The sequence below is a fragment of the Hylaeus anthracinus genome, unplaced genomic scaffold, assembly GCF_026225885.1.
Source record: "Hylaeus anthracinus isolate JK02 unplaced genomic scaffold, UHH_iyHylAnth1.0_haploid 11981, whole genome shotgun sequence".
Lineage (NCBI taxonomy): Eukaryota > Metazoa > Arthropoda > Insecta > Hymenoptera > Colletidae > Hylaeus > Hylaeus anthracinus.
The window spans coordinates 911,347-937,530 of record NW_026534329.1 but is presented as its reverse complement, the minus strand read 5'-3'; the positions used below and the strand labels follow the sequence as shown (position 1 = coordinate 937,530).

The 26,184-nt window shown below is 43.1% G+C and overlaps 2 protein-coding genes and 2 long non-coding RNA genes across 4 annotated transcripts; 2 read left to right on the top strand and 2 right to left on the bottom strand.

Annotated features, from left to right (window-relative positions):
- Positions 1 to 54: 54 nt before the first annotated feature.
- Positions 55 to 5,959, bottom strand: LOC128885319 (trypsin-4-like). The gene is made up of 7 exons (XM_054139307.1): positions 5,502 to 5,959; positions 5,369 to 5,421; positions 4,832 to 4,920; positions 4,468 to 4,606; positions 3,856 to 3,972; positions 3,132 to 3,278; positions 55 to 427 (listed from the first exon to the last, which is right to left on the bottom strand). Exons 1-7 carry the CDS (start codon positions 5,545 to 5,547, stop codon positions 272 to 274), a joined length of 747 nt encoding a protein of 248 aa, XP_053995282.1. The 5' UTR covers positions 5,548 to 5,959; the 3' UTR covers positions 55 to 271.
- Positions 5,960 to 6,116: 157 nt separating this feature from the next.
- LOC128885324 (uncharacterized) lies at positions 6,117 to 6,729 on the top strand. Its single transcript, XR_008459582.1, has 2 exons — positions 6,117 to 6,454; positions 6,522 to 6,729. It is a non-coding gene; the product is annotated as an uncharacterized LOC128885324 (long non-coding RNA).
- LOC128885317 (trypsin-1-like) lies at positions 6,522 to 8,553 on the bottom strand. The gene is made up of 5 exons (XM_054139305.1): positions 8,486 to 8,553; positions 8,063 to 8,246; positions 7,801 to 7,936; positions 7,443 to 7,550; positions 6,522 to 6,890 (listed from the first exon to the last, which is right to left on the bottom strand). The coding sequence occupies exons 1-5, from the start codon at positions 8,529 to 8,531 to the stop codon at positions 6,597 to 6,599; spliced, it is 768 nt and encodes a 255-aa protein (XP_053995280.1). The 5' UTR covers positions 8,532 to 8,553; the 3' UTR covers positions 6,522 to 6,596.
- Positions 8,554 to 9,885: 1,332 nt separating this feature from the next.
- Positions 9,886 to 11,264, top strand: LOC128885325 (uncharacterized). The gene is made up of 2 exons (XR_008459583.1): positions 9,886 to 10,371; positions 10,883 to 11,264. It is a non-coding gene; the product is annotated as an uncharacterized LOC128885325 (long non-coding RNA).
- Positions 11,265 to 26,184: the final 14,920 nt, after the last annotated feature.

Here is a 26,184-nt window from a genome sequence, read left to right as displayed (position 1 = left end):
GAAAGGGCGAATTGCGGCAAGACACGTGGAAAACAGCGGGCGCAATATACCGTGGAAAATCATTGGTGCGCACTCAACGTATGGAAGTTCCCTTTGCCGTTTCCGTTCTATTTTCATAAAATCGTTCGCGGCGTTCGGCAAATTGATAATGTTACACAAGAAACGCTCGCGGAAAGTTCTCTCGCTGTTCACCGACCGACGGGATTGAGTCTGGCGCGAAGTTTCTGACAAAGGTTGGTAATGTTGACATTGTAGTTTCGCGAATATCATCTCATGTATAGCGTATGCCGGAATTCGCTGCGATCCATGGCAGGTAACTGCTGACGCGCGTATATACGCCCGGGTGTATCATAGTTTTACACCCTAATCCATAGGATAGAACACCAATCAGCGTTTGGCCTTCCATCAGTGGAGCACCTGGATCACCCTGCAAGTAGACGAGGGTTGACAGTTTCAGTGATTACTTCGAGCCGCGCTCGCGCGTTGATTTGCTAATGCATCGGTGCATTTAGAAAGAGAATAACGGGCCCAATTGTCCCTGCAAAAGCAACTACCAATTATTGATGCGTAGAGCGCAAAATGCCCGTTTCTATTCGAGATGGGAGTGAAAATGTTTCGTATTCCTCGCGAAACAATTTACTTTAATTGAAATGCGCGGAGGAACGAGTGGTATCGCGACCCCTTGCTGGTAAATGGCCATGTTCCGTAGGCCTGGGTTTAAAATTGAATTTTACAGTGTGTTTCTAAAGTCTGGACGCATAGTGATTCGAGATACATTTTTCAGGTATTGTATGCATTAACAACGTTTACGAATTATATTATAAAAACAGACGAAACCAAACACACGATAATAATTATTAACGGATCGCTATGAAAGCATCGAACGAATTGAAATGTATTTTAATTGAACAACACATGGTCGTATTTTTATTTCGCGTGACAAAGATTTACAATTATATTCGAGCAAAGTTGGAATCGCTGCCGAAGAATAATCCTGAATATTTCAATTAGTTTCCTCTTAAAACGCGATTCCATTCAGAGATCGAATGTTTGAATCGCCTCGCAGTTACCTGGTATCGAAATGCAAGCGAGTTTATATAACTTTCGCGGGACTGTATTCTCTGCGTGAAAATTGAAAATAAAGTAAGAAAAAAAAAAAGAAGAGTAACATTGAAATCTATTGCCAGTGAAGAATCAACCGAAAGATATCGCTCTTTATATCGTCCCGACGAATTTATTGTTGTTATTATAACGATGGAGCGTGTTGGAATCTCCTCGCTTTGTGACAATTTTCTATTATACTGTGTGAATAATGTTCAGTTTCTATTCAGCCGGTCGTATTCAAATGTTGCTCATAACGCGCCGCATCTTTTGTACCCTCTCCCTCCGCGTTATCACGTCGTTCGAGTCAGAAATGAAGCAATGGGCGAATATATCGGTATTAGAGCTCATCGACTGTCTCTGCGATTAACCACCACCGATAAACATTTGAATAAAGGGAGTCTGCTACAAAGGAATAACGAAGCTTGTGACATTTAATTTTTGTACATCCTGTACAAATATAATTGATAACGGCGAACGTGGACGAAGTAAGTTCGCGAGAAATCTACGATGATTTAAATTACCCCAAAATATTCCTTGATTGAAAGCGCGCCAACTGTTTGTCGTTCGATTTACGCGTTAATTATCGCCGATATAAATTTCCCCTTGATTTGGCCAGCGTTCTCGTGTTTGGCTGGGGGAGAAAATCGGCGTTGAGGCGATAAAATTCAACGCGGAAACGGATCCCTTAATTTATCATTCAAGGTTAGGTTCCCCCGGTGCCCTCTGATTCGCGTGCTCGAGTCAAGTGAGTTGCATTGTTCGTCTATTGAGTGCAATCGACGATCGAAATTAGCCGCGTGCGCGTTTCGGCAGACGTCAAATTAACGTTGAATTCTGCTGCCATGTGGTACACGATCGCGTGTGCGAAGGACAATCAGAATAGCGTTAACAAGGCCCTATGATTTATTTGTTTCGATCATTTTTCTGAAACGCCGTGCAGAAACGGAATTTCCGTCCGTTTTATTATCGACAACCGACGCGTTATTAAAACGACGACGGATAAATACGATTTCTCGGGATCTTGTTCAATTTGCCATAATGAACGATGACACGGTGATAAATACGAATTAGCAGAAATCGATGGCTGTTGTGTATGCGTACTCTTCGAAAATAATAGCCCAGTATTTGCGCGTACTTCGTATGGTTAATTTAATTTAATAATTTAATTTGCGCAAAGATATCGCATTTAAGATAAAATGGGTACACGTATACAAGTTCATTATTTTACTTATGTGGGAGAAGGACAGAAGAGGACAAATGATTCGGTAGCTGTTTACCTCGATCGGAGAAGCCCAAAGGATGGAAATTGATCTCTGGGGGATGTAGCATTTGACACCGGCTTGAACTGAATTGGAACTAATTGCTTGGTAACGGGGATTGAATTTAAATCGAGAACGATCGGTTTCAAGCATGATAGCTGAGCTGAACATGAAATGTTCAGGATTTGCTAATCTATTTCATCTTGAATGAGGATCGAAACCAGCAAGGGTATTGCACGTTATATTCGCGATTCTGTAAATTCATAATTCCTAGTATATTTTCGCGAAACAGATTAGAATCGACGTACTTTCGATTACACGCGTAACGATAGAAAAAGGCGGTAAAGCATTTTCCCTTGGGTTCTTTATTACTGTTAAAGTTTGACAAAACGCAAACACAGAAAAAAATTCGAATTTTCAGTAAATAGTAAATTCATTAATTATTAATCGTTGCGGTGGAAAACCATCGCTTCTCGTACACGTCAAATACATTAGCGCCACGTTTTTGGGAGTCAGGTCGCGCATTGTTCCCAAAACGTTTGCTTCTGACACGGGAGCTCGCAAGCAAACGGTTACGCGAGCTCGAGAACCGCGCCAAACACACCTATACCAGTTAGGCGCGCGTCGAGTGGCGTCACGGGCCACGAGGTCGAGGGATCTCCTTAGCGGAGCCTTCAGGATCTTGGATGTCGCAAGGGTTACACGGTGGGTCGCGAAGACGCATAGCCTTCTATTCACGTCTCTCTTGTTCCCGTGTCTTCATCTTACCTGACACGTCTCCACGCCGAGGGTCATGTTACCGGCACAAAGCATTTTCTGGAGCGCCGGCTCGTAGCAGGGCATCATCGAGCTGCAGACATCCTGATTCACGATCGGTACAGCTATAGCCGTCAGCTGAGATTCGACTGGTCCACTCTGAAAATCATCCAATCGCTATAATTAAAATCACGAACGGTTTACTGTACTAAAGTCAATTTGTTTTACTTCGACCAATTGCAAGTGTTGATTAAAACAATGAAAGTTGTCGGTAGAATTTTGCTCCAGTGTTTTAACAAAAGTGGAGTTTACGTTGGACTGGTTTGATAATTGAAAATTGGTCGTAATAAAAGATGAACGAATTTATGTTCTCGTTTCCGGTATACAGGCTTCATATCTAGACCGAAATTGAATCAGAGATCGCGATAAAAGTGAATATTTATCGAACGAGCTTGCGGCTTTAATGAGCGTGCGATGACACAGAAAGATAATTATCGCACGGTATAAAACGAACAGTTTTGAAATCATTTTTAACTGAAATACAACCTGGAAACGCAACACGTTTCAACGATATATATCCTTCTTTTTTACGTCAAAAATGTTAACAAATATGATACAACAAATTGAGCATTTTTCGATAACGGTTAAATACTGCTCCATACCTTTCATAGGTTTTACTAAATTTTGGATCAAACGAGAGTGGTTGCATGTTAATAATGATAAAAACTGCACTCACCAGATTGTGCTTCCAACCAGTTATGAAACACGTCGTTCCATCGGCGAGTGTGTAGTCCACGTTTTCCGGTATTCCAATCGGCAGCAGTTTCTCTTCGAATTGCACAGGAAATTTGAGCTAAACTCGGATAAATTACATTAAAATTAGACGTTCACGTCTCAAGAATTTTATTGCTTTCTTCCACGCTGCTCGTATACAAAAACAGTCGTAATAAAAATGCCCGTCTCGCGTTCGTTTCCGCTGTTGCAATTAACTCGAAAATTAATGTCGCGTACCGGTACACATTTAATCTAGCAGTGATACATCACCGCCTGCTATTTATTAAATTCTTTTCAGTCTTGGAAACGCACGCGATACCTTCTAACGGCAAATTATTAATATTTCGATGCTACTTTCCGCTGGTACGTCCCTTTGGAAGATATACGAGCTTTCGATGGAATTGCTGTTTATAACGATTGTATCCTAACGCGGTTCGCCGTACCGAACCAGAAAAAGTGTAATAAAATTCCTGCTCGCCGCGACTCGCGTGACAAACGTCCGCTACCGCTAAGGCGGGTGAGGATAAAGTGCTCCAAAATAAATGTGCTTTTAGCCTTTTAAAAGCGCGCCCACCTTTATTAGTGCGATGTCGTTCTGCAAAATGTATTTATCAAAATCCTCGTGTACAACGATGCTGCACACCTCCAATTCATCTCCGCCGCTGGACAACGCTGCTGAGCGGACTCGCACGGACACCGTGGACGGGTCAGCACTGTAAGCAATCACGTTTCGTTAGTTCCCTGTTTCGATCGTGCCTACGGAATTTATACAGGGCTTTTCATCAACTTTAACCGCTAATTGCCTGCTATCTTTGATCATTTATTTGTTACGTACAACTTTTAGATAGAATCTGCTTCGTTCTGTAAATAATTATACCCATCCTCGTGGACGATGCATTCCGTTTATCGTAAAGTAAATTCCACGAAGAGATACTCACCCAAAAACGCACGATGCCGCTGTTATGGCCCACAACTCGTGCACCAAAGCCCCGCTGCATTCGTGTTTCCCGTATTTCTCGATGGACACCTGCGTTACAGACTGCTTGGTGAATCGAACGCGTGGATCCTCGCGATAGCAAGTCAAATTTCAATTTGTTATTTTCAGCGAGTTTGCCCGGGGTCGCTTGACCAGCCACTTGTAAATATTTCTCGATCGTGTCAATGTTTTGAGAGTACACTGGTTTAAAAAAAAAACTTGTTTTTCGAAAATTGGGTTACGTTCACAAATTCGTGAGCATTTTTCAATGTGCATACGCGAGGAAATAAAACGGCAATGTTTGTTTTCAATACTTCACGCGATTTCCGTTGTTACATCCAATGTTTTGCCGTTTTCAGGAAATTTTTTTGTCGAAAATCTGTTAACGTTTTTAAAAAATCCCTTCTTTACGCGTCGTACCGTCACTCACGATAATCAATGCATAAAAATAATATCTCGATGACGATTATCGATTAGTGTAAAGGTAATTTCAACTTACATGATACGGATACTCCGTGATGTTCGCGTAGTTGGTATTTCCAGAGGCAAGAACTGAACAGAAAATGAAGAATATTTGCATGATATTGTACGCGAAATTGAATTCCCCTACGGAACGCCATTATTCAACTTACCGTCCTCGAGGAAGATGCAGAACAGGAGCAGTATTTTCTTGGACATTTCAACGCAGATTGACAAGGAAACAACGACCGACCTGTCGAATTACTGGGACTGGAAGTGGGTCGAGACACGTCGATACGCGTGGGGGCGAAATTTTTCGACGATAAACGTCGTTATCGATCATTAACCACTGTCGAAAGCGTCTTGTCACGGTAACTTCAAAAGGATACCGGTAATACATTTCGTTGTGTCTCGATATATAAGGAAGAGGGGCGAAAAACTTGGTTCTTCTGTGAAAAGTTTCTTCGCAGTTGTGTTGGAGTGCTCGAGACAGATCGTGATTAGCGATATCGTATCGAGAACGAGACAATGGAACAGTCGTGTCAAGATCAATCACACGCTCGAATTGAAGAAACTTCAAATTAATCCGTTTCCGTGCTTGGTAAAATGTATTTCTGGTATACATTTTACGGGCGCATATATGTGTGATTTGTGCGTTATCAAGGGTGTGATTCACGTGGCAAACTTTTAATGATCGATAAATAAAAGTGCATGTTCGACGATCTTATCGGAATCATTGGATTAAACGATATTTCGAAGGACGTGTGTTATAGGAGATACAGTGATTTCTAAAAGAAATGATCGAACGATATTTTTGAATTGCGAAGACAGAGCAACAGTTCAAATAGAAAGTACCGTTTCAATGAAACGGCGATATTGATCAAATCGAACTGTCCAACTGGGTAAACTATCGGAGAAAGTTTGAGTTGTTCTGAGGATCGGGACAAGATGGACGAAGAAAGCATGTGGCTGTTTAGCAACCTGTTCTGACTGTCAATCTATCGATAATCGTTAGTTCTGTTCGTTCCTTTGAGGCGTAGATAATCTATATTCTCTATTCTATTACATAATTTTATGTCAGCAAGTAGAATATTTGTGTTTCTTATAAAAATCAACTTCACTGTGTGTTAGGCGAGGATTTTAACTTTACACAATGCATATATTTTATGATTGCTCAATATATTTGATTGAAGGTTTTACCAAATTTTACAATATATGACATGTTTATAGAATTTCATTGACAGAAGTTTTCGGGTCTCGTTGTACGCTTACACTCCACTGTTTTGTTTGATCCAAGAGCGGAGGTTAGCAACGTTGGAGTAAACACCTGGATGCTTAGGCTGAGCGCAACCGTAACCCCAGGACACGATACCATAGAGGGTTCCTTGGTGTGCCAGGGGGCCACCAGAGTCACCTTGGCAGGAGTCTTTTCCACCAGCGGTGTATCCAGCGCAGATCATCCTCTCGGTGATGGAGCTCGATCCGTAAGCTTCCTGGCACTGCTTCCTGTTCACGATGGGCACCGACACCTTCATCAGTTGTGATGAAACCTGTCCTCCTTGCTGCAACGTACGTAAACGAGCAATTTTGAGAAATGATCCCTTTATGCAAAGCAGATTACGCGACGATCGCGGTTGTCGTTTTGTCGCGCTTGGTGCTGAAATATGATTCTGCAACGACGTTGAAAATGCTCGAGCATCTTTCCGTCGCAATTGAAACGCCGTCGTGGAATAAAACAATACTCCCTGTACCATCTAATTCTTATCTACCTATTATTGTCAAAACATTTATTAAATATTTTTGCTAAATTCAAGTATGTTATGTTTAATGCCACGTGAGTTAAAGTGAGGTAACGTGCATAAAAAACGTCTACTACAATATTGACAGTGCACCGGAGAAAGAAAACTCGCGCTAATGCGTGTCGGAGAGCTTTCTTTCGTTCACCTGGCAAAAACTGCAAAGAAATTCACCACAAATGCACTGATATAAAATCGTAGTTGGCGTTGCAGGTGTGAAACTGTCATCAAACTTTGATGTGGTACGTGCTTCAAACTTTTCGAACAATCTTTTTTACTTCTGTCACGTCTAGAGCATAAAGTATTTCAGCAATTTACCTGAAGTGCTCCCCAACCAGTGACGTCGACCAAGGTACCAGCAGCGAGTTCCGATGTTGCCAATTTCACTGCCTTCACGTTGTTGCTGAATTGGAATTGTCCATTGATCTGCAATAAAGTTTCCATTGCTTTAACGTTGCGTTGCTACATCTAGGCATTAATCCGCGCGGCAGCCATATGGTCAGAGTGAAATCAACTGGCCTCTCTAGGACATTGAGTGGCTATTCCTGCCATGCCTGCCATACCGCTCTATCTCTCGTTTGCGTTCATCAAGCAATCGCGATCCATGGCAAGAAAGCCCCTCAAAGAGCCAGTTCATTTTATTGCTAATTTGGCGATGTAGCAAAATTGTACATACCTCCAGAAGCGCGATATCGTAATCAACAGTTCGAGAGTTGTATTGGGGATGTTTGATGATCCTCTTAACCGTGTATTTAGTACCTTGGTCCTTGTTGCTGCTACCAGCTTTCAGGATGTATCTGTCAGCTGACATTCTGTAGCAGACGAAATATAAAAAGTCCTATTTGAAATTTATGGTTGCGTCGGTGGTCAACAATCGGAAGATTCAGTGATTTTTCTACTGTTAATATTGTATTTTTATACGTATTTGCGTTACTTACCCGACACAGTGAGCCGCTGTTACAACCCAATTGGGGCTGATGATAGAGGCGCCGCAAATATGTGAGGAAGTTTGAAGACTCAGTTGGTATGGGTGATTATGAATGTCAACAGGGTTTCCGCCTACAATTCTGGAGTCCAGGAACAAAGAGGGCTTGCCATTTTCGAGGGCTTGGATGCCAATTGCTATAACATTAAATCAAAACAGTGAAATTTCTTCTTCAGTGAAAAAAACATGCAGAATATGCACAGAATACTCTCTTTAACGCAAGCATTAATTCTGATCTTCACTCTACGATGTTTAAATCGATCAATAGTTGAGCATTTGTATTGAAAAAGAAAGGAACACTTTCACGAGACTAATACAGTTACGAGATGAAATTAAAGAATGAAGCAAGCTTTGGGTTCCGGTTGCTCTCACTTACCCCAGCATCCAGCGATGAAGGCGCTCAACACTACAAGTTTAAACATCTTTGGTGGTTGGATCTTTCTTCTTCGTGTTGGAGGAATGAAAGAATAATGATCAAGCCTCGCGGAGGAACAGCTTTTATAGGGAAAATTTGTGTTCTTCTGATTCAACTGGAAATTCTTATCAGACGATAATGCACCGTACTTTACACGAGCGGCACGTGGTGCAAGGCGTTCGTAGTATCATAGTTGAAGGGGTGCAGCGTGAGAGGGGGGTAAGGAGTTGCACCGGAAAAGCATAGCCACGATTGGAACGATATCGTCTGAAAAAATCACGTCGTAGCGAACTAACGGCTCGATAGGAATTTGAATAAGCGTGCATTTCGTCCGATAAGAAATTTTCAATTACATTGTTTGCCGTCTCGCTGCGTTTTCTGGCCGATGGGCGAATTTTGCAACGATGATTCGGGGTCGTTCTCCATAAAGCTCGAGGACTTTGAGGATTTAAGGAATCGCTATTCGAATTGAAAGTATTTTCAGTTACACTCTGTAATTTGAGAAGATGTAATTCGGTCGCAGCCAAGCAGTAAGGTTTCGTGCAGGTTGCGTTCTACCATAGTTTTTCGCGCGAACTTTTTCAAAAAACAATCTGATTTTGCCAAATTTACAGTTGACATTGTTAACTGCTCACGCGTTGTTCACACGCCACATTATTAGCAACCAGGGAGCGCACTCGTGCGTTCGTGATTGGTCGTTTAGAATTTCTGGGCTAATTGTTCCCATTGATTTACACATTTTGTCGGTAAATATATGGATTGCTATCAGTCGTCCTGTGTCGCGGTACAATTCAATGAAATAAAGCGAAACGCTTTGGCGATAGGTACTAGTTTGCAACAGTTCTGAATGTCAATTGGGTAATCTGTTTACCGAGCTTTGTTCGGTATCGACGAATCGCTACCCATTGCATCTGATCGGAATTAGTCACTTTTATCAATCAATCTTCTTACTAATCGGATTCAGCTGTTTCGCAATCGATCGTTGATTTCCGTTTCGTAAAGTAAAAAACGTCATCGCTTTATAAATAGAATTATAATATTCGTAATGTGCTGAAAAAAGATCAAACATGGGCAGGAAGTGAATTATTGCTTTCCTTCTTTATTTGTTTTTTTTCTTTATAGATGAGAATAATATCGTATGATACATTGTATCTTCCTAATCCACAAAACTAATTACTTACCGATTAATCCAATAAATCTTGTCAATTTCTCTTGGATAAATGTTTCATTTTTTTTTATCGCATTCATTATCGACTATCGATTATTTTCATCTCTATCACCTGATTCATTCCACGTGAGAGCAGGATTTTCAGGTAGTCCAATCACGTTTTCATTCAATCGAAAAAAAACTACGATACGTAACCTTGAATTCACCGACGAGATTGACACATCTTATCTTTTTAATCCACAAATCGATTAATTTTCGATTAACGCCAATAATTGACAAACAGAAACGAAAGCCTACGAAAATCCTTTCACATCGCGTTTGTGGTAGTCTTCGGAAGCCTATCTGAGATTAACAATTTCATCGCGAGATTTATTGCGAGTCACCTCCGTGCGTTTCACGAACTAACGGTAAATCATTTATCTCGCAAAAATTGGGATTGACGATAAGCTCGTCGGGGATTAGAATGAACGGGTGTTATCTCGTTAATCGGCCTTCTTCGAAGGAAAATCGTTTGGCGAAGAAGGATCGTCGCTGCTCGAACACGGTGTTCGAATTCTACTCGACATTCCGTTTGCCAGTCGACCAATTTCCTTCGTTTGACGTTTCACGCCATGAAAACTTTTAATCTGCCTCCTCCCGAGGAGCGGCTGGCCGAAAACGACGGTTCCGAGAAATCGTGGTGAGTTTCATAGTTTTACTACCGGAAATTCCATCGACATCGTCGGTTCATTGCTAATTAATTAGTTTTCGAAGGGGTTTGGCCTTTCCAACGAGCGCCCTGCTTTTTTTCTACGATCTCTGTTCCACGAGACCATGTCTAATAGAAATTCTTTCGAACCCTTCGATCTCCCAAGGAATACTTTTGCGCGTCTGCATCGAAAGTTTGTATGGACATTTGATCGAAATTGATATACAATACATTGATATATTCTTAAGCGCTACGCTATGCCGTTATCTAAACGTTCTACTATTCGAGTGTTTTATCATCAGAAGGTTGCATTATCCAAACAGACTATGTCTTCCTGATTTATCACTTCCGTAATTAAAATATACTTTGATAAATAGCAGAACACTGTTACAGCCAATAATATTGAATAATCAGAAAATCAGAGATTCCGATGATAACGTCCAAGGTTCCAGAAAATCGTTACAGGTCGAATGTTCGCCAGTACCAACCAATATCGTTTCAGAATGCAGCGGTGTCTACTTATACGCCATATTTTGAGGATTGTTACGACGGGGCGAAAGAGTACCACGGCAGGCTGTGCACTTGCCGACATAGGCCGCGGCTGCTGGCTGGCGATTAACATATAAATCAAATCTCGGCTGGCGGACTGTCTCGCGCAATCCGGTTCCCCAACCTCCACCCTACAGGTTATCCCAAATGTTACCATACACTGCAATCTACGGGAAACTAGAGTAGATTCTACGTGAAAGTCTTCGTTCTTGACAAAGCAAGGTGTGTGAAATATAAACATTAATATAAGTTCATAGTCTTACAGAATTTTTATTTCAACCATCGCAGGTTCGGTAATTTTATATTCATACTTTACAAATAAATCGTATTAACTTTGCGAGGCATCTTTTTTATTTGTATGCTACCTTTCACGATAAGGATTTCCAACACCTGCTGCAAAACGAACTGTAATAGGTTCTTCTCCGTGACTTTTGAGCCACCATGTACTTCTCTTCGCTGTTCGCACTTTTCGCTGTTCCCGCGATGGGATACGTGTCCTTCGCAGCCTGTGCTCATCCTCGGGATCGCTACGACGAACTTTCCCGGCCGTTGAGAACCCGAAACACGTCCGGATACAGGATTCGACGTGCGAGAACTCGAGACTCGATATCTTGATTGAATACGTCGCATGGAGGAGCACCGTCGTGGCCTGTCGAGAACCGGTGACTTGAACGCAGAGTTTCGCGCAACTCGACTCTCGAAAGCTGGAAAATCTTGGGAGATTCTTAAAGGTACCAACCCCCGGAGTATGATTTAGTTTCCGGCGATCGTCGTCGAACGATTTGGGTTTTCGAAAGTGCACCAGGCCGATTCGAAGAGCAAGATACGTACGCTCCGTGCGCCGACAGTCGAAGTGACAGCTAATTTAAACGCTCTTCGAACCTCGAAAACTGTCCACGTTCTTTTCCATTCATTCTTTCGTAGACGAAAGACGAAGTTTTTCGTGGTGAAGGGGTTAGGAGCAACGTCTCAGGCGTGTTTCGACTTTGCAACACTCGACAGATCGTCGTAACACCGTCGATCGGTAAGGTGAAAGTGTTGAGAGGCATCCTCAGAATTTTCCAATACCTCGAACGAAACGCTCGTCGACAAAGGGATTGCTGGCGCGATTCGGACGGAAGGAAGGGGACGCTCTCGACGACGCGGCGGTTCGTTTCGTTTTCGAGCCGTGATGTGTGATCGAGGTGGGAGCCAGCCTGGTCGTCGTAACTCTGCCCTGAAAGGACTAACGAGTCCCATCCTGAGAGAATTCTTCGTCCAACCGTTCGAGTCGCCGCTACTTTCTTCCTCTCTGCCTTCCTCTTTTCCCCGTGTATCTGTATCTTGCGTCTTCCACTTCCTGTTTCTCCCCAACTCCTCTCCAGCTTCGACATCACGATTCCTTGGTTGCTCGGTTCACTTCGCGATCCATCGTCGTCCCCCTTTCTCTCGTTCTGTCCTTCGTTATCTTTGATCCGCTCCTTCCGACCCCATTTTCATTTATCGAACAACCCCTTCCGCTATTTGCCGATGTCCGAGGTTTCGAGCGTGATTACTGCACGCCAGGGACACATACGTCGCGACCTATGCAATTTCCACGCCTCCGTCGACTGCAATTTGTCAGTCGAAAGAGTCGCGAAAATTCGCGCTCGAAAGGTGCACGATCGAAGGCGTAGGGCAAAGACGGAAGAGCGTATTCTCCACGATTTTCTAAATTATAACAATCTTTGCGCACCAACTAGGAGAGTGCTACTCGGAAGATGTACATTCGTAGCCAGCGACACGAATATGAAAACACTAACATCGTCAAGATTCGCCATACTTGCTCTCCGCGGTTGCAGCAAATTCAAGGAATTACGTCGGCGAGATAGCAACGCGAGAACGAAACGACTCCTACACGTATGATTTAGGGAAAGCACGGTGGTCATTCTTTCGGTAGAATAAGCCGGCTGATTCGCCGGACTGTTCATTCATAATGTATGGTCATTTATAATGCACACGGGAACGATGCATGCAGGTATAATTACAACTCAACCCTCGCACCCTTTCCCCGTTGGCCTCTCATTTGGACGGAGCTGCGTTCTGGATAGAGGTTATCTTCCATCCACCCACCCTTGTCGACGTTTCCCCAAACCCTTCCATAATTTTACGCCGACTCAACGCAACCAACGCCAATTGCCACTCATCAGCCGACAATGCTCGAAATAAAGTATTAACAAGGGTTAAGGTGTAATATTCATGTGCGGCGTTGCGCTACCAGTGCTCCGTTGCTGCAAGCGAAATTTGCTACGTCTACACCAGTTTAAACATTTAGGTTGTGAAATACGCAACCTCCGGACCGAGTAATACCAGCGAGAAAGAGAACAATGAAATTTGCGTATTTCGTTCCCTTTTTCTAAGAATACGGTGTAAAGAGAGGCATGTTGCTTACGACCAAATGGAGAATTTATTTCGTAACGTTGGATTCGTGGAATCAGATAAAGATGTACCGTACACGAGACAGGATTCAATCAGAGAATTTGCAAAATCCGATAGTCCCTATACAAATGGCACCAAACGCGTGGAACGCGGTATAGATGACATCGGACCTGTGAAATTCGACACGGACGACATCAGAGCTGCGAAATGCGATATAGTCGACACCTGAACGTATGGAATTCGATACAAGATGCTTTCTATTCGCGAAACTCGAGTCAGGTAACTCTGCAGCTCAAAATCTCGTACGGATGATTATGAACGCACGAGACTCGAATCATACGTGCGATAGAAGATAAAGCGCTTTAGATCTTTGCCCGTCTTATCCGAGTACTGAACAAAATGAATCGTTACATTGGTTACCTATAAATTGACGCTATAAATTCGTCACTTTAGTCTAAACAAGAATCGAATTTTTTACGGTTCGGTATGTTATGCGTCGATCGATAAGGTCGAGGCTGTGCGTCTCGTTAAATTACCCGGGTTGCCTGTTCAGATGCGCGACGTTTTATTATTCATTTTATCGGACAGTTTAATAAAGAGGGAAGTTCCGTTTTCACGATGCTTTAGAAGTATCGTACAGCCTCGCAGAATCAAGGAGAATTCTAGCGGTAGAGGAAAATCCAAATTGCGACACAAAGCTCCGGAGCAATCAGGTCCACGGTAATCCTCGCACCTTCGAGGACTTCGGTGCAGTCCTGGAAGCCAATTATGTATCTCCAGCGTGTCTGATGTGTCCCATACTCGCAGCTGCGACGCCGTTTACGAAACAACGGATACGTCAAGGGAATGTTCAGCTGGTAGTATACGGGATAGTGTACTAACCGAGTCAAAATTGGGTTAGATTGATTATGTTCACAGTTTTCACAATTTTATTCAAGGGTGAAGCGATCACTGTCGTACCTTATGGGAAATTAATTTGGCTATAATCGATGGAGGTCAACACGGTCATATCGCCCTAAATATCGCAATATTGCTGCACCCATCCGTTTCGGCCTCTATGTAACGGGCTAAATCGCAACGGTGTGCCACCGACGGCACGTAAACTGTAACGGCTGAGCGTCGAATTAATTACACCGGATAGTCGTTCGGTCTACTAGATGGAACCGCGAGAGGATTTCGCGCGGTCGATTTTATATTTCGCATCGCGTTGTGCCCGGACGAATTCCTGGACGCTCATCCCCTCCTTCCTAAACTATTCGTCGCATATCCGTGTGTAATATTGCGTGATATTATTTGTAATAAAATTTAATTAACTTCACCGCCGCGACAACCATTAACGTCACGGCTTCTCCATAATATACGATGGTATATTACATTTGATGCAGCACCATGCGACGCCTCGTTTCTGCCTACCCCGTAATGTCCAAGAATTGAACACAGTGGCGTCGTTGACGATTCCCTTAAAGAGGCTATATTCCCGTTTGTTTATCAATATGCTCTGGTAAACATTACGTGATAGCCACTACTGCGATCACACCAACCCCTATCAATGCTAGCGGTTTTCAAGTTCGTCATGAATCGCAGTGAACGAAAATCGATCGTTGATCGATTGGTTCGCTATCGTGCCGCGTTCCTCTCTGACCGTGCACACGCGTTAGTACAATATCACCGAGGTTTCTTCAGCCATGAAGCAGACACGAGTAATCCGGCTTCGTAAGTGATTGGGAAACTTTGCCGAGAAACCACCAGGATATTCAACGTTCGCGCTTCGTACGTCGATTGGTCGACCGCTGTCATAGACATTCGCTGCCGTCAGCGTGTAACTTGCGGACTGTAGATTGAAAGCAAAGAGGCAACGATGAGCTGTGCTCGATTGTAGGAAACGCTGGCTATCTATCCGTCTGTTAACTAGCCAATTTCATCTCAAGAGAAGTGATATTCGGTGCGGTGCATTAGCTTGCTACGATAGGATGAAGTTATCTTTCCTGAATATTCCTGAAAGCAATCGTAACTATTATTTTTAATAGGAGTAAATGATTTTTTCATACTGGTTACTTTGTACGTTTAGGGCAGATAGGTGAGTTGGGTCTCGGATTGGGCTGCTCGTTCGTGACGTTTCGTTTGGTTTGTTACGGTAGGTCAGGGTTAATTGGAATCGGCGAGGATCTCGTCCCGTAGAACGAACCGAGCACGCTCTACGTTCAAGCGGTAATTTATTTCGGTTCCTCGACCGTACGGAACGAAGGGTGCACTTTGCTTCAATGGGACTATTCTCGATAATGTTTCACCGGCATATTCTATTCGAAAGTTAGCTTTCCAGTCTCTGGAAATGCTGTTTAATTAACAGATTTGGTGAAACAATACGCGCTGACGTCTCGATACCACGTGCATTAGATGATTGACGGTGTTCAAAGGTGTGACAATATATACAATTTAATATGAATATTACGCGTGTATTTTTCACGTTTCTCCACTGTGAAATCGATATTAGGATAACGATCACAATTTATCCACTGCGTAACCATTTCAAATTTGCATTTGGTTTCGATATCATCACTGCGTAGGTGCCATATTACAAACACGTATTGACTTTTATATTTACAAAGTTTTATGCTACTGCGTTGGTATCAGAGAAATGTTCTGTCGATGTAACGTGAAGCCGACCAATCGATATTTACGAATATTAAACATAAATAGCGTCGAGCTTGGCAATATTAATCACAGGACATTTAAAAACGTTAAGAGGTTATCAAAGCGAGCTACCGAAGAGACGTTTAAAAAAACACTCGTTCCGACTGTCGCTAGCTTTCGATAAAAATGATGATACACCAAATAAGGCTATTGACATATATTGCTGGTATGTTTCGGTCAAAGTAACCCACGTTGCGTAAAATTTTGTGATGTTGATAAATTTATTTTGATGAATATAAATTAATTTCGACCAAAGCTCAAAAAACATATTAAAAGTTGACTTAATGGAAAATTGTTTATGCGAAATGCCCAGTTTGACAATAATTTATTGAAAAATCTACCGCGTGTCTCATGTTTCGTCAATCGCAAGCGAAAAATGGATTTCACGAGTTATTAGAAATATTACGCAAGGTTACACCAAAAACAAAGAAAAAAGAAGCGAATGTTTCCTTTGTGGTTTATATGTCACAGTCGCTACGTGGTTTTGTTTAAGTGCGGCTGCTACTGAATAATAAGTGTCGCAAAACGTTCGAAATTCCGGAAGCGGAGCGTACACTATTTCCGTCAAGGGAGCAACAATTTCGTGGCGGTTTTATATACCAATACCACTGTATTCTTCCGGTTCGCCACGTGTGCCTTTTCTTCACGTTTACGCCACGCGTCGGAAACTACGTACATACATCAGTCCTCTCGCGACAACACGTACGACTTACAAGATGGGCAACGTCGTGTCCATCCTATTCACAGTTTTCTATGAATATTCCGACGTTTGGGAGATGCTGCAATTTATATCGCAAAGAGAATTTAACTTTAACGTTCACGGTTGCATGCTGCAAAAATTCCCCTATCCCTCATGTGTTTTTTTTTTTTTATCTAAAATTTAATTTCCTATTACACGCAGTTTCGGTGCAACAAAGACGTTTCACTGTTCTCATTATTAAAACGAACGGCGGTGGTTATCACTTGCCCAGCAGTGTGGCAAACTCGTGGTCCCCGAAGTGTTTATAATCTGACGTAAACTCACGAGTCTATTCGTCCCCGACGTCGTAAACAGAAAATAACGCTTTACATCAAAACAGAGTTCTATGGGCGTTCGCGCGGTAAGAATATTAACTGGTTGCAGTGAACTTTAGGATATCTGCGGGGGACTGTTTATATACAGACTTATGAAAACTCTCCTGTGTCGCGAACGCGTTGTGCTGCAGCTTTTTGCAAACTCTGCGTGTTTGTAAATTAGCGTCAGTTTTTTTTTACCACTCTTGCCTGACTCCTTTTTGCGTTCCCCTCTTAGCCGCGACACTGCAAACTTTACAGTAATGATATAGCACACTTTCCGATAAGACACGTTACCTAGGTATATTTTATTTTAAAAAGAGCTGACGTAAATCACCCACGGTTATTTGGCTTCTATGAGAAATTATTCGTCATATTTTTTAAGGAACGTCGGCTCGAATAATTATTCTAATCATTCTAATTTCTCGTTAACACGCGTGTACTTTTCGCGAAACCTCGTTCCAACGGTGCCGTGGCCATCGTAAATTAAAAGCGTGTACCACGACCGTTTCGACGAGTTCAAACAATGTATCGTGGTTACGATAAAATATTTGCTCTCTCCATAAATAAACGTAGCGATCCAATTTGTAGGAAATACATTTAGTTTGCGCCGATAGCGAGAGTTGCCCGTCGATTGAAAGTAGATATTACATTAACTCTCGCAATTATTAATCGTTCGTGAAAGCTCGGTAATACGTACAAGCTTAACGTATGATTACGTTATGCTGACGGTGCTTATGGAAGGGTCCCGCTCGATTGAGATCTAAATTGCTCATATTTGTCCTTTTCCTTCTCTCCTTGCAAATGTTTCAATGCACACCCTTGCTGCTGAAACAATGGAACAATGAGTTAACGAACAATCCATTGCGAGTACTTGGTTAACGCTCGCGGGAGTATTTCACAGAATCTAGGAACGCGAACGTTTCGAATATCGATTGTACCCTTTGACTACGAAAGGCGTATATATCTTCGAAAATTAGCCACAGGAAAATTTTTAAATTCGTCGAATCAATTTTATCGAGATATTCTGACGACACTTCAACTAATTATTAACGATATTTACTGTTTAAACACTGAAGGAAAGAAATAATTGGACAAAAGGAGTAGAAGTGCGGGGATCTCGTGGAAAGAAGAAGAAAGGGTTCAAGAGGAGACAAGTGGCGCGGCGCGGGGCGGCGGAGCGATGTGTGTGCCTCTGGCGTTCCACGTCAGGGAAGTTTCGTCTTTGCCTTAACGGCGTTGCGTGATGCATTATGCAGGGTGGTAAGACCCTGAGAAAAGGAGAGACGGGGTAGTCCTCGTCGTCCCTGCGTCTACCCTGCGTTTCCTCCTACCCAGCAATCGCTGAACCGAACCCCTGTGTCGTCTCTTTCCACGGAGAAAGTTGTTTCGCCGCTCCGTGCTCTGAATCGACTGAGGTATGCATAATGATTTCAAGTGTCGAGGGCCTGAGATCAAACAGGAATCCTTGATTTTCAAGTTGCCTCTTCTTCGAGACGGAGGCGCCTCTTCTTCGTTTTCGTCTTCGTCGGAATTCTTGCATGAAGATTAATCAGTCTGCGACTTTTGCGAAGAATCGCTGATTGTTGTACGAGGGTTATCCGTGTGCCATCTGATACTTCCTTTACCATTTGTAACTTATATTTTACTTTGTGATCGTTGCAAACCATATCTTTGTTTCCATCGAGTATTCATACAACAAATTTTTGCATCGAATTCGAAATAACTTCTACTATATGCATTTTTGTTGCAAACCCAATGCCATTGTATGTTTTTTTAACCGATGTATTATGCATTCTATGGTTAGCGTAGCCAAGAAGTCACCCTTCTAGCAAAAATTTTGCGATATTGTGTAGATACACGACGACTTCATCTGGCTCGAGTACCGAATTTCAAACCTTTCCTCATCCTCTCCAATCTAAATCGATTCTCCTGAAAAATTTCCCTGCGAATCAGTATTCGGCACCTCGCACTCTATTTGTAAGAATGTCATCAATACCAAATTCCATCCATATCACTCGGAAATTCTATAAAAATTTAGCATAATTTAGAAAAGGAAAGAAAATATTTGTCGCTAAAACAAATCTAACCCACTATTCGGTTTCGTTGGTCGGCTGAATGCAAAACTTTGCAGACGAACCGCGTCATGTTAATTCCAAATTCCTGTTCTCCTCTTTGAAGATCGTCTCGTCTACGGGGGCGGTGCGCGAGTCTTGGAGGGTGGTAGCGGGCAAGCTAATCTACTTCGCGAAAGTTCCATCGAGCTCAGGTTAAGTCTGTTGCGCTGAGTAAACCTCGGTGTTACCACCGTTGATGAATCCGAAGTACCTAGGGAGTAGGGTTAACGAAAGGCACAATCGTTCTCGGGCCACGGTGAACAGTCACTCCTCGCAATACATCTCTTCGGATTCGAGAGCATGTCGATTAGTGCTATCGTGATGAACGTCTGGTTCCTATCATCCCTATCGGATGATCTTGAAGAAAATGCAGTTATCGTACGAGGTATTCTTTGCAACTTTTGTCAACGTCAGTTTTACGACGAGGTAGAGAAAGCTTTGAAGGCTCCCAGTATTGTCTATAGAAGATTCAATCCAAGTAGTTGTTGCACAATGTTGTCGTAAATGAAACAAATTCTATAACCATACTTGCGACCGAGCAACTTAGACGTGCCGTTGGACCCGTGTAAACTATTACAGAATGCAAACTTCGAAAGGCACAAGGTTCGAAGCAAACCCGAGTCAAGTTTATCAATTTACCGTGTAATTATTAATACGCTTAACGTGGTCGAAACTACGAAATTGTTTTCGTAAAATCAAGACTCCGGTCCCTAAAACAAGTTTCTTGACTTTGTATGTTCGATTGAACATTAATGGATCCACTACCTGTGACCGGTAATTCGTTATGCATGGTTTTTCCTATACTTTGAAAATTTCAAGAAAAATTATCAGCTTTCCTCCTCGCGTAAACTGTAATTAAGTCGTAATCTAATTCACTGATTTGATAGATAACAATGGGACTCGTGACTTTAGTTGAGTGATAACAACGTTATCTTATTTATGATATTAGTTATTAGTGGCTGCAAAGACTTTAAGAACGGTACATAAAGAATTGACAATAATTAACGCGATTAGATAGTCGATTCAGTTGATTATTACAAATGGATTTGAACCTATTGAAAAAAAAAAAATATTCTTGCGATACAATTTATCACACATCGTTGCTGCCAACGTGCATTTACAGGCGCAACGTCTACCAGGCGGGCGTTTCGTAAGTTTCTTCGATCCGGTCGTTCCTCTGTCTCTTATTTCCATATCAGTCGAAAAGTCATGCATTTTCATAAATTACGCATTAGTTCCGGTCTGCTTTCGTGCCTCGTTCCTGACGTCATGATTTGAAAAGTTGCGACTACCGCCGCGTTATTTATGCAGGCGAACCAGAGACCCGAAGTCGCCAACTTGGTTCAACAAAATTGTATCGCAGTTGTTTGCCAATTACGTTTGTCGAGCATCGGTGCTAGGCTGCCATGTTCGACGGAGATTAAATCTTTTGGCGACGACGAAAGTTGAAATATTTATTTAATTCTTTAGCCATGCGTAAAGAAACCAAAGTTTATCGAAAAATTAAACCCCGTCGAATAAAACAGAATTGCGTAAACGGAATAGTTTCCTCGCGATGTATCGCCTTCATGACGATAACTGAATATTGTATAAACCAGCCGAAGTAGAAAGCGGTGTAACGATGAATAGGATGTATCGCAGAGATGATAGAGATGCATCGGAATTTACCCCCTTGTTTAGAAACAATGATAGATATAAGTTGTCGTTGGGTTGTATACCGACTGTATTTTGAATGTATCCCACATTCTATGATTCACGATCTAATACAAACATGCAGACCTATCGCATACATTTTATTTCATCTTCCGAAACAGACCTATTTCTTATTTAAATTTATGTTAACTCTTCGAACAACGCAATCGTTAAGGGGTATTAGCAACACGTATCTGAGGAAACATGACATAATTCAGCGATTAATCAATAATCGGAAGAATAACCAGCAGGAAGTTACGGAAGTCGTGTCGCGAAGGGATTACAACTTAAATCGGTCAGACGTGAATCTCGGGTCAGCGGTAACGCATGTCCCAAAAATATTCACCCCTGGAGAGCTGGCTGATCTCGCGGTCAAACAGCGGTCTCTAGGCGTCTCTTTTGCCTTCGTTCCAGCGAGCTGTTCTAGCGAGCTGTTTGCGTGGTTGGGCACATTCGTCACGGACGAGTATCGCTCGGTGTTACGGTGCAACGCAAAACTTTCAAGTAATATTAAACGCCTGTCAAAGTACGAGCCAGAGGGCGAGGGTGGTTAGGTCGAGCCGCCCAGTGGACCTGTGCGAAATGGAGTTACGAGCGCTTTTCAGGATATTATGTTTGAGTTGGCCAGTAATATACGCCCACGCCGCGAGTCCGAGGTACGTTGCGAGTGTTGCGTCCACGGTTAATCGTACTCGGTTGGAAAAAAGTGTATCTCGCCGCAATTCGGTTGCGAAAAACTGGTGTCGGATGCATTTGAGGATCGTGGAAATGCGTTTCGGCCAATTCAGAAAATTATCGGCTCGAAAACCTAACGATTAGGTGCGAACGTTTGATCCCGTAAAGGTGTACTTCTTTTCGAAGAGAAAATTCAAAGGGGAGCACGAAAAAGTTGCAGTGCAGTTTTTCAGTTTTCACTTTTCTGAAATTTTTCAGCATTTTGTAAAAGAGGTGAAATAGCTTTTTTAAAATTCTGTACGAGAGATAGAGCTGAAGTTACGACGTCGAAAAGAAACTTAAAAATGGAAGGAAAATAAAAATAGAAAGTGTTTGTACTTTTCTTCGGAATGTAGAGAATCAAAGAAACTGCGCAAATGATGCTATTACAAGATGAGTTGTCGATCTCTCGGATTATGCTATGATCCGTTACGGAGTCCCGAGCGAAGAAGCCGATAAGACACAACTTTTTCGTCGGCGGAAGAACGCGGATCCGAAGGAAACGAACTTGAGCCTGGAAAGCCCGGAAGCCGACTAATTGAAGTATTTTAATTATTTCGTAGCGGGGGTCGAAGTTCTGAACAAGTCTCTGCTTTAGTGAACTCCCCGTTGTAGTTTTAAAGCGGACCGGTGTAAGACAATTAAGCCAGTAATTTAAACAATATGAAGTTTCACAGTTAATGAGGACTACACGGACAGCAATAAATTGCAACCCGGTAAACAGGGTCGCGTGTGCATCGCGGACGAAATCTATTTAAATGAGGATCTTTTGTTTCGTAACTGTGTTTATCTGTTACAAGGATGCGATCCGCTGCGATTTACGATCGCGCGTCGTCTTTGTTCCTTACGCGAGCACTACTTACGTGCTTCCGAGAACGAATTGAAAATAGGCTACCTAAGTGACTTTAAAGGGTTAAAGGGTTGAAGGGATTTTTTGTTGGACGTCTAATCGCATGTTTACAGTAGTCATCTCGTCTTAGAAATAATATGGTTAGTGTCGTCACTTTGAATATTAGATTTAGAAAGAAGAATTGATTCGTCGATAGAGTGCACAGTTCGATTGGCGCGGAAAACAGTTGTCCAGCGAATGAAGGATCCGGGTCCAATTTCCGGGATAGCAATCCGATCGACTGATTGTTTTCCTCTCTACGGTACACAAAATTGATCGTATAAGGACGTATACAATACCAGCCATGAGTTTTAGGTTACCCGTCTCACTTACTTTTTAGAGATACAGCAGTTTACGATCGATGTTTAAACAATTTTTGTTAAGATAACTATTAGTTACATAAATGTTCCTCGCCAGGATTCCACAATGATTTTCGATCGGTACGGAACGGAAATCGTTGTTCGCCATGGCAGGAGCGAACAAGAGGATCGTGGGCGATAATTTTCGACGTGTAACGCGAATCGAAGCATTCGCGCTTACGCGTTGCGTCGAATCAAGCCCGATGTAAGCTCAGCTTTCTCGGGGTAACACGTCGTAGAACCAACTGCAATTTATCTCTGTCACCTATGTCGTCCAGGTCCGGTGATTCAAGCACGGTACGACCGTTTGTAGCTTCGATTCCGTCATTAAGGCAGCACTCATGGTTTATTCAGATGACCACATTGGAGAGGACCAAGCCCGTAGCTACCGACGCGACGAGGGCTTACGCGGTTCTCTAGAGTCACTTGCTCATTCAGTTGATTACGTCGACCCACGAGTACGGGCTCCCCTTACGGCTTGAACGCTCTAATCCCACCGTTGCGAAAGGGCGAAATGCCCTTAAGGTGTTGCTCGAACCTCTCCGTGCCGCTTGGGACGGCCTGGTCTCGTCAGGCTTCCCTAGCGATCATGCGTGCTTACCATAAAAAAATGCCCGAACAGGACATACAAACGAAATATCGTTCGATATAACTGTTAAGAACTTTAACGATGCCCGCAGGTGTCGGTCGAAACAATCATGGTTTTTGTGAGTATCTGTATCTGTAAATACCATTGTTATCGAAACTAATTCATTTGGTTAATTGACCGTGTATCGCACGTAGCGGACATTCTGTTGTAACAATATCCATAGGGTATGTTTTCGTTAAATAAACGAATACCACACCACCACCAACAACAACAACGATAATTATTGCTGCTCGAGTAATCAAATACTCGGGGGAAATCGGGATACAACTGAACGCCCGCGCCGCGTTTGACTCTAACCTCAATGAGAGCGATTTTCAATGGGAGCAATATCGAACCGAGATACTCGAATATGAAACGAGACGGGGTGGCGTTAAACGAAACGTTTTCGTTTCAGAATCCGACGTGCGCGAGCTTATGAATCGTTCTTGGCTCGAAGAGATGGAAAGCGCGCAGAAGAACGTTTTCTCGGATTCATCACGCAATCAATGCCACACGGAATCAGTATCTTGGTGATGGTGATCTCCACGGTATGACGCTTCCGCGATCAGGAATAACTTTTATCGTCGCCGCAGACGTTTGAATATTCAGGGACAGATCTGTTCGGTTCATCTGTCCATCTGAATATTCAATGATTTCGCTCGTTCGTTTGCTCGTTCGCGTAGATCTTGCGCCCTCAAACGATCGCACGACGTTCCAATCAAATCTTTCCATCCGTTTCTATGAATCGGTCGCAAAGGATCCTCCTCGGTCGTTGTGTTGTCAGAAAATCGAGTCCGCGAGTACGCTTTCCTCTCGCTCGTCCCCCTGTAAATACGTTTACGCGACGTTTCCCAGGCAAATCAGACTTTCTCGCGCACGTCTGGAATTAAACGCACGTACCGTATTGTATTTGGGGTCGTTCTTAAGCAATCATCCTCTGAAATTCCACTCCCGCCTTGATTGCGATCCTCAGACATCGAGCGATCGAACGATCGAACGACTATTGAATTTTTACGGCCAACTAAATTTCATCGGTGACACGGGGAGTGGAAATGCCAAATTAAAATTTCGGGGTTGCATTTACGTCCAGTAGCCAGCAGCGGGTGTCGCAATTTCACGCACGGCGAAGCAAGTTCGACGCATGGTCACGGAATCGCTGCTGGCAAATTAATAGTACCTCTGCGTTATCCTCCCTTATTCTCTGGGTGATACCTATCGAATGACAATCTTTGAGAATTCTGGCAGGACAGCGCTATAAAATATTTGTTGGCTCGCGGTTATTTGGTTCGACTACTTCCTTCATTTTTCGAAAAGATGGATTTGTTACCCTTCGCAACGAAGGATTCTGGCATCTAACACACCGAGAGTCCCATGAGGAGATTCTCCCGGCTCTGTCCTTCCGAGTGACCGTTTCTGTGACGCTCCACAGCGACGGAATCCCCATATTGTGTCCCACCATGGACGAGAGTACACGCTGACACCCGATACGAGATCGCGAACGTCGCTGATCTGTACGTTTGCCAGATATTAAGAGTGAAACACGTCACTCATCCAAATCGAATTAGGGTTCTCCGGACGTCCACGGTACTGTGGACCCACTATTAATCCTGGGAACCGACCATGATGATCGCCAGGAACTTCAGCACGCGGTGTACGCGGAGTAGGGTGCCGATGCTTTATGGTGTGCGATTCGTACGCGACAATTTATCGACGAACGGTGGGAAACGTTCGCGAACGCGTGTCGAGAACGCGTGAAAAATAAATGAGAGTTTAAAACGGGGGCGTGTGACGCGGAGCGCGAACGAAACGTCCCCTGTCATCGGTGACATTTATGGACGGAAAACAATGAGCGGGTGCAAAAAAAGTACGCCTGTTCCGCGAGACCGCGTGTACCACATAGCGCCGCACCGCGGATGAAAGCAGCCGGACGCGTGAAACGTTGCGGCGATTCCGGCCTGTTTGTCGCTGAATCGAATGGTATGCGTTTGCCGTCGCGTCGGTTCGACGTTTTTGTATGGCGTCTATTCTTGCCTGCGACGCTGCCTATCGTGGCCGTTGTTTCCGCGCGAACGCTCCGCAGACTTTTTTACCTGACTCTTACCGCGATTGCTACTTCCACGATCCTCCACAGGAGATTTCGACGTTGGACTTTTTCCATTCCTGGCGTAGTGGTTCGGAATGAGTTTGTTTTTAACCTGTCCATAACACGCAGCGTTCTGCAACCTTCGTTTATTTTGTGCTTCGCGTGAACGTACCGTGTCGATATTTTGTTTGAGACTGGCAATTACGAGTTGGACTCGTAGTGGGGTGTTTTGGTCTAGGTTATATGTTACAGGGCAGATTCGTATATTTTATCCAACTATAAGGAGAAAAACTCAATTCCCAGAAGTTTTCTTAGGGGAGTTGCTCGCCACGTAGTCCGCGAATTTCTAGAATTCGCAAAAACGTTGGCATTTGTTTAGACAACGTTATCCAGGACACTGAGGAATATTTAAGCTTGCGGACCAAAGTGTCCGAAGTTTCAGAGAAACATTACATTTGCATATGGTCTATTTTTTTTGCGCGAACTTTCGATGTAAAATCGCAATAATCATAATCATTGCTATTTAAAGCCCGTAGTCAAGAACGTGGATGCCCTATCGTTCCTGTGGTTTCACCGTAGTTGTATTTGAATTGCGATTTCCACGGCGAAACTGTTGGCACAGTGTTTAACGA